The sequence below is a fragment of the Eschscholzia californica genome, unplaced genomic scaffold, assembly GCF_041429995.1.
Source record: "Eschscholzia californica isolate CP2 unplaced genomic scaffold, dmEscCali1.0.p SCAF_1, whole genome shotgun sequence".
NCBI lineage: Eukaryota > Viridiplantae > Streptophyta > Magnoliopsida > Ranunculales > Papaveraceae > Eschscholzia > Eschscholzia californica.
Genome location: NW_028238198.1, coordinates 13,108,954 through 13,125,662, shown reverse-complemented (window position 1 = coordinate 13,125,662; position 16,709 = coordinate 13,108,954). Strand labels below are relative to the sequence as shown.

The following is a 16,709-nucleotide window of genomic DNA, read 5'->3' as shown; positions in this document are numbered from 1 at the left end:
GAGGGGGTGGGTTTGTGATTTCCATTCCCGGAAATGCTTTGTTTTAATATTTATAGACCAAATTATCCTTAATAAAACATTAGAATGACTATTATTAAAATCGTCCTCCACATAATATCACAACTAAAAAAATTAAAAACCTATGGTTAGCCACCCCCATAACAATTCTTTCTCTCGCTCGAACGTACCTCTCTCTTCCTCTCTCTAGTTTTTTTTTCCTTTTCTATTGTTCTTTTTCCATTCCAATCGATTTCATAATGTTTAAAACGAAATTTGTGATCTTTAGGATCTTCTCATTTTGTGACATTTAGAGTTTTTCATTTTATTTTTTGTCAGATTGTACGTTCTCCTTTACCTTCATATTGTCCTTTACTTTTGTAAATTTCACGTTGTAATTTACTTTAGTAAATCCATGTTGTATTCAAAGGAGTCAAAACTCTCAAACCATGTAAAATGTATTGGATTTAGTTCCTACACATGAATGAAATTTCTGTTTTAACTAAAAAAAAATAACATATATAATTGTGTTGTTACAAATTTTTGACAACATATGTAGTAACTTCTTGTCTTGTTATAAAATGTTGACAGCATATATAACTGCCCAGACTTGTTATAAAATATTGATAACATATATAATTATGTTGTTACCGACCTATATAACACATTAGCCAATATATTATTTGTCCGTTAATGAGTTTGTCAAATACAAAGACAATATGCATAACATTTTAATTTTTGCAAAAGATAAATTTAAAAAAACATTATTTTAAATGTTTTTGTTGTAAGCAAAATAAAAAATACGAAACCATCTCTTTCTTCACAAGACAAATCAAAAAATGATTTAGGCAAACTGTTGCTGTCAGTCGGTATTTGTCAAATATAAAAGACTAAGTGCAAAACATTTTTAAAAACAAATAAAAATTTACAAAATTGTTGAGAGTAAATTAAAATTTGCCCAAAAATAAATTAGTAAAATGCTTCCCTTTACAATTGAACAATGAACGGAGGAGGCCTAGAGATTTTTTTTTTGATGAAAATAGGCTCAGCCTAACTTTATTTAATCTCAAATCATAGAAATGTTGGATTTATCTGTCTCCAACTGACTTACAATACTCTCAGGAACCGTAATCAATACACTTGGTGTGTTAGAATTGTTCCTAGTATAAGAATTAGCTAGCAAATGTGCGACTTTATTCGCATTTCTCGGGCAATAAGCAAAACTACACTTATTGAGAAGTGCAATATTATTTTTAATATCAAGCACAATAGATCGAATCTTCCATGGTATATCGTCTTCTAGGTTTGAGCAAGCCGTTACCACATTCAAGGCGTCCCCTTCGATAATAAAATCATATTGAGGTAAGTCTGCAGCTAACATTGAGGCTAAAAGTGCTGCTTTAGCTTCAGCTTCAAGTGCCGATGTAGCGCTTGTTTCGTGTGCCAAGGCCATCACAAAGTCACCGGTTGAGGTTCTGCAAACAGCTGCAAGCTTTGCTTGCCCTTCCTTATAACCCGCATCAAAGATTACTTTAAGTTCCTCGGTCAAAGGGGGCTTCCAAACCTCTGAATTAATTAACATATTCTCCTCACTTGAAGCACCTAATGAGTGCCCTGAATTCATAAACTCATCATTCAATTTCATTGCTGCATTTATAATTTGTCTTCCTCCTTGCAAGAATTTATCGAAAACCAATTTATTTCTCGCTTTCCATAGATATCAAGCAACACAAAAACGTAATGTAACTATCTTCTCTTCTTCTTCCCCTGCTATCCAATCACATAAAATATCATGAAAGCTTCTTTGTCCTTCCAAATCTCAGGTTAAGTGGCGGACAAATCCATGTTTCTCTTGCCATGCGGCAATTTTTGAATATATGATTTATGTCCTCCACTTCTTCGCTACAAAACTCACACAATTGAGATATTGTAGTATTAAACCGTAGTGCTCTTTTCTTTGTTGGCAATGCATCATTCAATATTCTCCAAATGAAGGTTCTCACTCTTGGTGCAAGATTGAACTTTGACCATACTTTTTTCCATTTCAACTCATTCGGCAGTTCTAAAGTCTTGGATGTTGATGGTTTCGCCTTTATAATCGATGTGTATAATGATTTTGTCGTGAAGACTCCCTTCTCGGTTTGAATCCATACCATCTTATCACTTGTATCTCTTCTCGGTAATTTGATTTTAAGAATCTCTTTTGCAGCAAGAGAGTCGAATAACTGCTTAATTATCGATTTCTTCCATAATCCCTGCCCATCTATTAAATCATGGACGAAGATCGGTGACGGTAGGGCCTCTCTATCACTTCGTTTACCTGGAATAAATCCCCTCAATGTCGGTACCCAAGGGTCTTTCCATATTCTGATATTTTTCCCGTTCCCTACAAGAAAACACATCCCTTCTTTTACTCGTTCTCGCATTTTCAGAATACCTTGCCATGTAGCAGTCGATGAAGCGGACTGTTTAGGCTTGAACTGCCAAAAATCCAAATGTTTTAGGTATTTAGCTTTGAGAAGCCGCACCCATAACGCATTTGGTTCATTCACAAATCTCCAAACTAATTTTCCGATCAATGCTTGATTAACAAGACCCATGTTTCTTATACCAAGCCCTCCATTCTTCTGATTCTCTTGTAACCTATCCCAATTTATATAGTGCATCTTCGACACTTCTGAATTATGTCCCCACCAAAAGTTCCTTTGACATTTCTCAATTTTATCAATAACTCCTTTCGGTACTAAATTTGTCGACAAAAAATATATTGGGATTGATAAAAGCTCACTCTTCAGTAAAGTGGTCCTTCCCGCATGGGAAAAAGTGTTTCTTTTCCACCCCATAAGCTTCTTTTCCACTTTCTGGACAATATAATCATACGATGAGATTTTGTATTTTGGCTTCAATAAGAAATTCCCCAAATATACATCTTCAGAATCCATCTCCTTAACCCCCATAACGTTTAAGATCCCCTCCTTCTTTTCAATAGCGCAATTTGCGCTTAAGTGTAAGGATGATTTTGTGTAATTTATTTTCTGCCCTGAACAATTCGCATAACAATCTAATAATTTCTTCAATGCATTAATATTTTCATTCGAAGCTTTGCCGAAGAAAAACAAATCATCTGCAAACATGAGGTGACTAATACTAGGAGCATATCTGTTGATTTTCAGGCCATGATATAAACCGTTTGTTTCTGCTTGAACTTCCAACTTTGTGAGAGTCTCCGAACATAAGATAAACAAATAAGGACTAAGAGGACAACCCTGTCGTAAACCTCTCTCACTATAAAAGAAGCCCTTTGGTCTGCCGTTCAATAGAATAGAGAATGAAGCAGTTGTAACACAATTCATAATGAGTCTTTGTGTGTTACCAATAATGCCAAACCTTTGTAGCACTTCTCGTAAAAAACCCAATCGACCCGGTCATAGGCTTTTGCCATATCAACCTTCAAAGCAAATGCTCCTTCTTTCATTGATGTAGTAGAAAGTGAGTGAAATATTTCTTGGGCTATTATGATATTATCTGATATCTGTCGACCCGGAATGAACGCATTCTGCACATTTGAAATTAATTTACCAACAAACTGTCTGACTCTATTTGTAAGGATCTTGGTAATCACTCTATATAGGACATTGCATAAGGCAATCGGTCTATAATCAATCGGTCTTTCAGCGATTTTCCTTTTTGGAATTAAAGCAATGTTAGTATGGTTCAGATTACCTGGAAGTTGTCCTGAATAAAAAATAGTACGAATTTGAGAGGTAACTTCATCACCAATAACGTTCCAACATCTTTTGTAAAAAATGGCGGAGAAACCATCTGGACCCGGAGCTTTACACGACTTCATCTCTTTAACTGTCTGCCAGATTTCCTCCTTCGTTGGTGGGAGGCTAATTAGCTCGTTTTCACTTATTGATAGGGGACAGTCGGTAATCTTCAAATTCTCAGGAAATCCTGAAGTTGGTTCTGCTCTAGAAGCCCTGTAAAAGTGGTCAAGAAAAACATTAGTAATAATTGTCGGGTTGTTAGACCAGGAATGATCATCTAACCTAACCATAAGAATATTATTTTTCCTCCTTCTATTTAGAACGGAAAGGTGGAAAAATTTTATATTTTTATCTACATCCTGTACCCAATGTTTTTTTGCCCTTTGCAGCCAAAAAATTTCTTCCATTCTCTTTAACTGTGTTAGTCTCATCACCACACGATTTTCTTCTTCAATGGCATCACTCGATGGTGGCCTATTTTGCGCCGAGAGCAGCGCTTGTTCGGCCTCTTTGATTTGATTAAAGAGTTGCCCCACTTTTTCATTACTCCATTTTTTAATTTTCTTGCAAGTTGTGGCAGCTTCTGTATAAAAGCTCCTCTTATTGTTCCCCAATTTTCTATCATCATATCATCAAATTCACCATGAAGTGTCCAGTGAGCTTCGAATCTGAAGGGGATTTGCCCTTTAATTTTCGATTTAACAGTGTTTAACATGATTGGAGCGTGGTCGCTATTGATTTGTGGAAGGTGTTTCACAATTGAGTCAGGAAACCGGAGTTTCCATTGTGTATTTGCAAGCACTCTATCCAATCTTTCTCTGATATGTGTGTTGATTTCTCTGCCATTTACCCATGTGTAAGCCGGACCTGAGTATCCAATATCTATTAAGTCACAATCTGAGATCATCGATCTGAATTGTTCAGCAGAACGTCTATTCAACCTTGTTCCTCCCCATTTCTCTACTTCCGTTGTAATAGCATTAAAATCCCCCATTGCACACCATGGTTCACTAATTTGGATGTTAAAATTTCTCATAAAATCCCAGAAGTCCCCTCTATCATTACTATTTGGTGGCCCATAAACTGTTAGTAGACTCCATTTCTCTGTAATTCCAACCTCTGAAATTCTAGAATGGATATGATTCGGAGAAGACGATACTATCTCGATGCTCACCTCGTCATCCCAAATGAGCCAAAGCCCCCCACTCAGTCCAATAGACGGCACAATATAATGATTCTTGTATATTAATTTCTGAATCCAAATTTCTGAAGAATGTTGTTGTAGCTTTGTCTCGGACAAGAACATAATTGAAGGTTTAGTTGCCCGGAGGAATGAATTCACGGACAGAATTGTCGGAGCATTCCCCACTCCCCGACAATTCCAGCTTTGTAGTATCATTGAGCTTGCGGCCTTTGAGGGCTGGCCGCCTTAACCCCTACAGTTTCCTCATTAATGATCTCCTTCCTAGCTCTCTTAAGTTCATCTCCACTTTCACTCATCTCTATATCTGTTTCGGCCCATGTTCTCTTTTTCAACTTCTCCGAGTTTATGAATGTGTTGGGTATATTTGTCGTTAATTCACGAGCCATCTTCTTCCACGAACCCTGCTCATTTCTTTTATAAAAAATAATTTGTTCCTGATTTAGTACCTGTTGAGCTTTTGTTGCTTCCTGTATCTGAGGGCCAACTCCCTCAATCATTGCCTCTTTGTTCGAATTTTTGTTCTTTCCACCTTTAACATTTTTTATGGATCCAGCAACACATTTCTTTTTTAAACTTGGTAACTCAGACTGATTTTTACATTGTCCCTCTTGTTTTGAAAGCATTAGCCTACTTGTTTGTTCCTGAATAAAGTTATCATCTGCTATCTTCTCAGTAGTTTTTCGGGATATCTCCAACTTCTTTAGTTCCTCATCCACTTGTTTTGTTACAATGCCTTCTTTTGACTTATGTCTCTGAATTTTTTCATCCCTTACCTTGTCTCGCCCAATGTGCTCAGTTACGGTTATTTCAGTTATCATGTTGTCGTCCAATTGACTATTGTTCGAACTTGCGGCTCCATTCTGCGGTAAAAATTTGAATTTCTTGACAATTCCCATGTTCAGTGGTTGGCGTACCTCATGGGAATCTGTTTGGACTATTTGATCTTCTCCTATCAGTTGAGATGCCACCGGTTCCTCCATCGTTTTCCTATTAATATTTCGATCAGTTCTTCCTTCTCTGGTTTGTCTGTCATTCTCAATTCTGATTTTCTGCTTGAAGGTAGCTTTCATATCATCTGTGAACCTTGGTTGTAATAATGTCTTCGCCTGCTCTTGTTGTTCTACTGACCACTGATCTGATATTGCCTCTTTAACCTTCGCTCTAATTTCACAATCGATCATAACATGCCCAATTCTTCCACAGTAATAACAACATCGATTCAGTTTTTCATATTTTATTTGTAATGTGCATGATTTGTCATCGGAAAGCTCAACCTTGACCTCAGATTTTAGGGGTTTTGTTATATCGATACATAACCGAGTTCTCGCATATCTCCCCCACTTACTTACTTCTTCAGTTGGTATTTCATATGGTTCCCCAATTAATCTTCCTATCTTCTTCACAGCTTCAATGGTTAGATATTCCACCGGCAATCCATGTATTTGTATATTAAAATCGGCTTTCTTAAAAGTATAATCTTTTGGAATTTTATTTTTATCACATCTTTCCATAACTAGCAGATCATCTTGGACATACCATGGTGCACCTTCTTCAACCTACTCTTTATCTGCCATTAATTCAAAATTGATAAGATATGAATTTGCATAAAACTCGTTTAGCCACATACGCCCAATAGGCTTCCAAGCTCTCAACAGTATCTCCTTCAACACCTTCAAGTTAATTGTTCTTCCTGAGATTAGCTTGATTGCTAAACTCTTCCTCCCATCATCTTCATGCTTTGAGTCCTCTTTCTCTAATCTTACTGTGTCAGTCTCATCACCTCCCATTAGGTTTCCCATAAGGGAGATAATATCATTGAAGTCTTTGTCCATTGCTAAATTAATCAAAGAATCACTAGCAGGTTCAGTTTTACCGATCACCTACCCCTTACGAGTAGATTCCGGCGAGAAGCTGAGTCTTCTCAGAAAATACGCCCTTCCGGCGAAGAAACACTAGAGAAATATGAAGTCTCTCACAAGCAAAACAACAAACAGTTGAAGTGCTTGTTTAACACTCCCTAGTGAAAAAATCGCTCCTCCCTAATGGCCTAAGCTTTTAAGGTGGATATTTCTCATACATTAGATATGAGGCCTAGAGATTGAATGACTCCCATATTTTATACACTCATAGTTTACCAAGATATAAGTAACTTCAATCCAAATATCCAACCTTCATATCTCAACAAAAAAAAAAGGTACCCAACCTTCATAATTTAGGTTTGGGTTATTTCCCTAATGGCCCCCTACTTTGTGACCAGCTTCCCGCTTGGCCCCCTACTTTACGAGAAATACCCATATGGCCCCCTAAAACCGTTAACTTTAACTTTCCGTCACTCTCTCTCCTCCATCTCTTTTTCTCTCTCTGCCATGTCACGCCACCTCATCTATTAGGCCACCTCATCACCTTCTCCGGCAGAGGTCGCCGGCCGGCCAAATTTCTGGCCGGCGACCTTGAAACTAAAAAAAAAAAAAAAAAATTTTTTTTTTTTTTTATCTCTCCTCTCTCTCTCTCTAAGAACTCCGGCGAAGGAACCCTTCGCCGGAGTTCGTCTGTTCTCACGAACAGACCAGGTCTGTTCGTGAGAACAGACGAACTCCGGCGAAGGGTTCCTTCGCCGGAGTTCTTAGAGAGGAGAGAGATAAAAAAAAAAAAAAAAAAATTTTTTTTTTTTTTTTAGTTTGAAGGTCGCCGGCCGGAAATTTGGCCGGTCGGCGACCTCTGCCGGAGAAGGTGATGAGGTGGCCTAATAGATGAGGTGGCGTGACATGGCAGAGAGAGAAAAAGAAATGAAGAGAGAGAGTGACGGAAAGTTAAAGTTAACGGTTTTAGGGGGCCATATGGGTATTTCTCGTAAAGTAGGGGGCCAGGCGGGAAGCTGGTCACAAAGTAGGGGGCCATTAGGGAAATAACCCTTTAGGTTTATCATTTAGCTTTTAAAGGCATTTTCCTTGTGAGATGTTATCTTTGTCAGAAATTAAAACTTATAGAATTGTGAAGATAGAACATAAAGTAAATCATGTTGCATAACTAATAAGTCAAAATACTTTTTGATGTAAATAATGTATTTGGCAATAGAAGTTAAAATATGAGAGCATGTTATATATTGTATTTTAAACAGAAAAAGTGTCATATATTACATCTCTACTACTTGCTAAAGTGATGCATTTTAATATTGTTATATTTCGAATTAAAAGTCACTCCTAAAAAAAGATTTCTTTTTTATCCTTTGAAAACTCGCAAAAGCATATTTCTTCCATAAGTGATTCAATCATAATTTTACAGGGATAAAATATTATTCTTCTCGGTCAGATACTTGAGAGTTACATAAGTAAGTTCGCAGAACTTTGAATGTAAAGTGGCTCATGTATTAAGAGAAATTGACTAGACACTGACGAAAATAAGAAAAAAGAAAGATCCTAAAGATCAAAGATGAAAAAACCCTAAAGATCAACAACATAACTGGAAAAAAATAAAAAACCCACCACTGGCACCGGAAAACCGCACACGTCACCGGAAAACCGCCGACATTACCGGGAAACTGCCGCCAATACCGGAGAACCAAAAGTAGCGATTTGAGTGAGCAGACAGGGAAAATTCTTCAAAAGAACGAGAGCCAATTTGTAGAAAACACGATTCCCTACTCTAAGGACTACTGTAGCAGTTGCTGCAACCATAACGTCCATCTTCCGATCATCATCTTAATCACAACCATTCCTATTACTACAACTTCTCTCTCTTAATTCTTCTTCGTCATCTGGTTTTTTCTTTTCTTCTAAACCGTATAAACATTCTACATTCACTGTCGATTCTTCTTCTATGAACTAAAGAAAGATATTATAAAGTTGTCGTTTCTCTATTTATGAACTAATTACTCCCTTTCATCTTAAAAAAAACTAAATACTCGAGTTTGGTAACATGTGATCTAAAATATGAAAAAAAAATCAATACACCTTTAGAACATAAAAAATGTACTTTCTTTGTTCAGGAAATTGGGCTGGAGACCCAATTTTTTGTTTTTTTTTTTGTCAAAAAGACAAGTTATCTTTTTTTCCTTCTAGGCACCATGAAAAGTTTGGAATAGGCTTGAAGGACAATTCTAAAAATCCTTTAATTTTGTATACCTGAATTGACCTTTGTATAAAGGAAAATTTTAGAAACACCCTCAGATTTTCCAAAAACCCTCACATTTTATATAATCTTACTTCTTAGTTACTTATTTTGTTAGGGTTTGATTTTGCGAAGCTTTGCAAACTGATTTGCAAACTGGTTTGCGCTACTTTGCAAATTGGTTTGCAATCTGATTTGCCTTGCAGAGCTTTGCAAACTGATTTGCAAACTGCTTTGCAATCTGGTTTGCCTTGCAAACTAGTTTGCAATGCTTTGCAAACTGGTTTGCAAACTAGTTTGCAATAAGGTCAGTTTTGTCTTTTCCCTATATTAGATAATTTACAAAAATGCCACAGGGAGCTGAAGCCCATAAAAAATTGTCCAATCCTTTTTAACCAAAGGCCAAAGTTTTTAGGGAGTTTTGGCCAAATTTTCCTTCTTTGTTAAAATTTGATTGTCTATTTTTCACTCACATGACTCGGTAAAATTTAAATTACTTAAAATTAGTCATTTCCCCTTAAGATAAATCAAATCATTCTTAATAAAGATAAATACTCTAAAATTAGTCGTATAAATTTCAAACTGATTCTACGCCACGAAAGCAGCACAAGTCACCCAAGATTGACCCTTCGAAAAAGAAAAAAAAAAGGTTATCTAAAAATGGAGATGGAACCTGTGACGAGGCAGTTAGAGGGACCGTCAAAAATTCGAAACGAACAATTTGTTCTAGAGAGAGAAAGAAAGAAACAGATTATTAAAAAAAAGAAACAGATTGATCAGTAATTTGTTCTAGAGAGAGAAAGAAAGATATTGATCAGTGTTTGCGTCTTCATCCTTTTATTTTCTCTTTCCAATTAACCTCATCCCTCATTGCCACGTAATACTTATACTGGAATTGTCCTTTTTTTGTTGTTTCCGTATAAGCCTTGTTCATCTCTCTCTCTCATTTTCTCAAACTCTCCAGACTCTCTCTCTCTCTCTTTAGTCTCTAGGGTTTGATTTGTATAATCGTTTTGTCTGTGAAGATGCCGGAAAAGGAAACGGAACAGTTTTTTATTGAAGATGAAGAAGATATTGAAGAAAACATAGTAGATTCAAGTAGTACTAGTATTGCTAGTGATGATGAAGAAAATGGAGAAGAAGAAGAAGAAGATGAAAAAGGAGGAAGTTTAACTTCTTCGTCTACTTTTACTTCTCATCAATGGCCGCGTAGTTACAAGTAAGATCAATTCTTTCCTAATTAATTTGTATTAAATACTTCATTTTAGTGATTACTCTCAATCCTGAACATAACTTTGTATTCACGAATCAATAATTGTTAAGATATCTTGTATTCTGAGATTGATTACTGATTAGAGCTATTAGTTTTGTAGTTATTCGTAGTCAGATTGAGATGGATTCTTTAGTATATATATGGTATAATCTTCTGAATTGTGGATTCTCATCAATGGTGATGCTTCTTGCTTTGAGCATCTCAATTTGATACAGATTTGATCAAGATTAGATACTTTTTTTTTTCAAAAAAGGCGACTGAATCTAATTGAATCCAAATATGCTTTTTCATCAATAAAATATGTCTCAGATTTGGAAGGAGACTTGTTTTAAGATCTGATTTGAAATTTTCAGAGTCAGATATATCAACTTAGGTGGATATGTAAAACAATATAAATTTGAGTCAGATTATTCAGATTCAGGTATAAAGGGAGCGAGCACTACCTTAAGTTTAAGTGAACTCTTAGCTAAATGCTGACCTTATAGCTTCTCTACCAAGAGATAAAGTCGTCCGAACCAGAAAGATTGAACATGCATCAAATTGAGATGCTTAAAGAAACAAGCAGCGCCATTGCCTTCTTTTTCTTAGCTAACTGATGCATTTTGATCAGATTTTGTTCTTGAGGTTTACTTGTATACAGAACCAATTCTACTTCTAAGAAATTAGAAAGGAGTTAAATTTAAAAACACAATGTCTTCTTTTCATGTCGAAGGCTAGTTACTAAATCGTTGAGCTGACTTTGTTTGTAACTATTGAGTAGTAGACTTCTCTTAGGAGAATGATATGGGTTTGATAGAAAAAATGACTCAAAAACTAGAAGCCCCTTCTTTGTAAATAATTTAGCTTCAAATGTTGCAAGACTTCATTTTAAATAAAGTTTTTCTGTGTGGCAGGGAAACAACAGATTCGTTCACCATCACTGCGTCCCCAAACTTTGGATTGATTCATCGTATTCCTAGTCTTAGGTATTCAAGCCTTGACATTGGGGGTAAAAGTGGTCACGAGTTGGAAGGAAAATATCCTCTGTTGTCCGATTATGGAAGCGCATATAGGAAACAAGACTCTGTCTCTACCTTGGAAACAGTTGCCGAGAAACTATCCATGCATGAACAATTCACTGGAGAAGGATACATTGGTCAAGGATGTAGCTTTACTCAGACTATATTTAATGGTAATTGACCTTTATTCTGAATCAGTTAAAATCTCACTGCTAATTACTTTTTATTTCATAGTGGTTTGTAGTTTAGGGAGTTAGGGAAACCACAAGATTCATAGCATGCAATTAGTAAATTATCATTTAGATCCAAATTTGTGATTTCAGTACTTTATCCTATTCGTATAACCATCGCTTATTAGAAATCCACGAAAGCAAAGGAATAACAAAGAAAGGAAATGGGGAACTTCTTGTATTATCAAATTTGCAGAAATTTTGCTTAAACAGCATTTAGTGATTATTTTACTTTAGTTTTTCCTGCATAAGCCTGTTATATTAATCTATAAGCTAGCTAGTACAAATTGTATATATTTACTGTACTCCTATTATTATATCATTATCTTCATCTAACTGATTGTTGTTTGACAGGAGTAAATGTGTTGGCTGGTGTAGGACTTCTATCAACACCTTATACAGTAAAAGAAGCTGGTTGGGCAAGTTTGGCGATATTAGTTGTTTTTGCTGTTGTTTGTTGCTACACTGGAATTCTCATGAAATACTGCTTCGAGAGTAAAGAAGGTATCCTGAGCTACCCTGATATTGGAGAAGCTGCTTATGGGAAATATGGACGCCTCTTCATATCTGTGAGTTACTACTATGGTTAGCTTTTAAGCCCTTTCTTTTAGTAACATCTTTTCATAAGCTAATGAACTACGTGATTCCTAGCTTGGATTTAAGGACACTTGTCAACAACTGTTAATGATCGGATTACCAAGGATGAGAATGTTGATCTGAGAGTAAAACTCATCACCCCAAAGCAGGGAATATGCTCAAGGGAGTGTAGTTGTCATAACTGATGAAGTCTAGTAGGAACGAGGGCTTGTCGATGGATGTAAAAATGTATTCATAATATTAATTATTCTTGTTAATAGCAACAATTTCATAAAAAAAATGATTGCAACTCAATAGACTTGCATCTCTTATTGTTCATTTATTGTTTCCAGAATTTTTGGTTTAAAAATACTCCGATTATAGATAGACATTTGAATTAGCATGCTGAATGGTCCGAGATAATTTGTTCTGCTATTAGTTTTGTCATTCAGGAATTCTAAAACTTTTGCTTTCTTGAATTTTAATGCAGATTGTTCTGTATACGGAGTTATATGTAAGTGGGTCACATTTTTTCTTTCTTTTATTTCTCTTCTATTGACTTGCCTTAGGAATACTCAACAAAATACATCTAATATCTTTATTCCCTGTATGCAGTCATACTGCGTCGAGTTCATAATTTTAGAAGGTGATAACCTCACTAGATTGTTTCCTGGAGTGCCATTGGATTGGACTGGGACTCATCTTGATTCTCTGCATTTCTTTGGGATTCTAACTGCCATAATTGTTCTACCAACTGTTTTATTGAAGGATCTTCGTGTGATCTCTTACCTTTCAGGTCTGCCAAACCACTGTTTATATGCAACTCATCTATTCTTGATTCGACTTGATTTTTTTGCTATCTAAGATGAATCTACTCAACCAGTTAGCCTTTATTTTGTCTCAGCTGGTGGTGTGCTTGCAACAGTTCTTATATTCTTCGCAGTGCTTTTCGTTGGTACTGAGGAAGGGATTGGGTTTCACCAAACTGCTCCATTGGTGAACTGGGGTGGTTTACCATTTGCTATTGGGGTCTATGGATTTTGCTATTCTGGGCATTCTGTTTTTCCAAATATTTATCAATCAATGTCAGATAAGAAGCAATTTAACAAGGCTTTGATAGTAGTGTAAGTAACTTTTCCTCTTTCTTCTTTTGGGATTATGAACTCGTAATTTACCCGTTGGCTTTAATCGTCTCTAAGGCTTGTAAGTGATGTTATTTTGCAGCTTTATCTTGTGTGTTGTACTATATGGGGGTGTCGCAGCTATGGGAATTCTAATGTTTGGTGAAAGTACCCAGTCTCAGATAACTCTTAATTTGCCAAAGAATGCAATTGCGTCCAAAGTCGCAATATGGACAACAGTGAGTATCAGATACGCTTCAGTTTATGCTCTTACCTAAGATTTTTTACTTCCTCTCATAGCCTGTGGTTTCTAATGTACTTATCTGAATTGTTCGCAGGTTATTAATCCTTTTACCAAATATCCTTCTGATGCAAAAGTTATTGAAAAGAATTGAAATTTGTAACTTTAGATTTTTTTCTTCAGTTTGATTCTAATTTGCATCCTTAACACACGATTACATATGCGTTGTTGATGAATCCATTGGCAAGGAGTTTGGAGGAGTTGCTGCCAGAGGGAACGTCTAATAATTTATGGTGCTTTGTGCTACTAAGATTAGGACTTGTCAGTTCAACTGTATGTGTTGCATTTCTTATACCCTTTTTCGGTACGTATAAATGTCGTGTTAACTGTTATTTTCATTATATGCTCTCTCTCTTATTTAATTTGCATTGCCTATTAGTGCTAATTAACTGGAAAGATAACTTAGACAACAAATGAGCATGAATTACCTTGTTTTTTCTCGATAAGGGGGTTGTCTTTCTCTCTAGAAGCTTGACGTTTTCTTATTGTTTCAATTTTAGTGTCACGACCCTTGTGTGAATTTTAGTGTCACGGACGTTGTTGGTAATAGTGCAATGTCCTTGAATCCCTTCCCCTTGCATATTTAGGTAATCATGCATCATGAATCATGATGCATGTTTTATGAATTTTCAGAGATCTGAATTATGAAATGGGTGAAAACAAATTCACACTCTCCATAGAGTGATAAAAAGTTGAATTACGTCGATTCTGTCTCTGGTATGTTTTTTAACAAAGAATTTTCTGTATCTTGTTTTTGCAATATCAGGTCTTGTGATGGCTTTGATTGGTTCTCTCCTCAGTATACTTGTGGTAAGCTAATATCTGCAAACACGTTATTCTTGTTGGATATCCCTATCCATATTTTATTTTATTTTTCTTCCGATATCTGTTCACTTTATTAATTTTTGTCGGGAGCTAATTGACAAACACGTACTTGTCCAGGCGATTATAATGCCAGCCCTGTGCTTCTTAAAGCTATTGGGGAGGAAGGCCACGCCAATGCAGGTACAAGTTACTTCAATATTTTAATTCTATATCTTGATTGTTTTCCAAGTCTTGCTTATAAAACGGACATACAAAAAGTGATAGATAAAATGTGAGGATAAATGTTACATGGATCATTTTATCTAGCCTTACTAGCTGACCCCATGACGTATCAACTCGTGTATATACGTTATTAGCTAACACGTCGATACAGTAGTTTTCAAGTTTTGTATAGTTTTTACAAACAATAGAGAGATATTCTGCTTATGGGAATTCCCATCTTAGTGGTTGTTTTTTCCTCATAGTCTGAATCTGAACCATCTGATTCAAATGAACTGCAAGTCAGCCTAAATCAGTTATTCAGACGAGTCAAACATTACAACTCAGGTGTAAACAAACATTCTGAAATTTAACTCGGGTCGATCCAGACCTAGAGTCATCAGATTTGATTTAGAAAAAGAATACCACTCCGATTTGTGAAGTTAGGACTAAATTATGGATCCTCCATTGGTTTGGGAAATTCCTCACACACATCAGCTGCCGCATCAGGTCGAAACAAATACCTAAACCTTATAGTAGATTATTAATATCACGCGATCTTATTTGTCCTCTTATAATTGAACAATCATCATTAACAATACCTTCTTCTCATATGCAGATTATTTTAAGCGTGGCAGTTCTTATATTGGGCGTCGTCAGTGCAACGTTAGGGACATACACCTCATTGTCGAAGATCATAAACCGATACTAACTCAACCATGTTTTATGATCCAGTCTAAACCTGATATACATGGGAATTCCTGTATTTTTATCCTGTAAGTAAATTTTTCGATGTTGAAGTAGCTTCAACTGTATTTTGAATGTGCCATCTTTGTGTTTCGTTAGTTCAATATATCCTTTTAGACGTTTATTTGTATTTGGGGATAAAAAAAATTTAATGTCATTAAGTGAAAAAAAAGGTGCAGGATTGAGGAGTTATCTTTACTAGTTACTGTCTGAGGTTCAAAAGAAGAGAAATCTATTGAGAAAAAAAATTGCTCGGAACACGTGGGAAATGCACTTGTACAACTCGATGAACTTGTATATTAGCTAAATTCGTCTAACCGATTGAGACTTGAAGATTGAGTTATCCATGATTGTTTTGCTTCTTTTCGTTTCTGCCATTATCCAAATCCTTTTTTCCTTCAATAATTCAAACTCAATAGCATTAAAACTGAATACTGAAAATTTAAGCAACAACTACGAAAAACACAAACAAACTATAGTTGAAGACAAACAAATCATAAATTGTCAATGAAAAGGACATTACTATACTTGGATGAAAGTGAATCCTATATAAATCATGAGTTGTTTGGGGCGCCACCAATTGATCTTTAGAATTTCCTTTTTTTTCTATTGGGTATCCAACACACTAAAGTCCCTTTAAATCTTTGGATACGTTGGGAGATAATCATATAACTAATACAAAAGAAAGAAAAAGTAGTTACCAAGGATTTAGGATTCGTAAGTATTCTAGTTGGAAACAGACCAAGAATTTTCACATTGGTACTAAATTCTAGCTTTTTCTAAAGAAATTCATGTTCTAAAAAGAGACGTTTATTATTGCGCACCAACGTTCATGATGTCTTTAATAATTAGCTTATTATGGTTTGAATACTTAGAAACTATCTTGAGTTAATTCCTATATGGCCCCCTACTTTGTGACCAGCTTCCTTTATGACCGAGAGAGATTCGTAAATTCAAATATGGCCCCTTATTTTCAAGTAAATGTCCTAATTGTCCTTCCTAATAATAATTTTTCAAAATAAAATTAAGGGTGCTTCTAAAGGCACCGGACCAAACATCTGTTAGCATCCATCTCTGTTGGCACCACGCCCAACCGCTCTATTCTCTGTTGGCACCACTCAAGTATGTAGGCACCGGTCCATTATCTGTTGACCCTAACCCCTCCATCCATCTCTCACAAAATCCATCCAAAATTGGGGATTTTAAACTTTCTCTCTCTAAGCTCTTACAAAACCGAGTTTAAACTTCATCAAATCGCTCATAATCTCACTAATCTCCCTCAAATTTTGCTGAGAATAAGTCATTCGACTCTCTAACTCTTAGAATCAATAATCATTTGGTGGAGACGAAGTTGAAATCAAG

General features: G+C 35.8%; 1 protein-coding gene across 2 annotated transcripts; it reads left to right on the top strand.

Annotated features, from left to right (window-relative positions):
• Positions 1 to 9,681: 9,681 nt before the first annotated feature.
• Positions 9,682 to 15,543, top strand: LOC147564252 (amino acid transporter AVT1A-like). Of its 2 annotated transcripts, none has more exons than XM_086644858.1 (12): positions 9,682 to 10,297; positions 11,245 to 11,522; positions 11,934 to 12,148; positions 12,646 to 12,669; positions 12,771 to 12,951; positions 13,060 to 13,279; positions 13,380 to 13,515; positions 13,615 to 13,634; positions 13,736 to 13,881; positions 14,344 to 14,387; positions 14,520 to 14,582; positions 15,220 to 15,543. In XM_086644858.1, the coding sequence occupies exons 1-12, from the start codon at positions 10,104 to 10,106 to the stop codon at positions 15,310 to 15,312; spliced, it is 1,614 nt and encodes a 537-aa protein (XP_086500984.1). In that variant the 5' UTR covers positions 9,682 to 10,103; the 3' UTR covers positions 15,313 to 15,543. The 2 variants fall into 2 exon arrangements, with proteins under 2 accessions (XP_086500984.1, XP_086500978.1); XM_086644852.1 differs by having other exon boundaries at positions 13,615 to 13,638; positions 13,740 to 13,881.
• Positions 15,544 to 16,709: the final 1,166 nt, after the last annotated feature.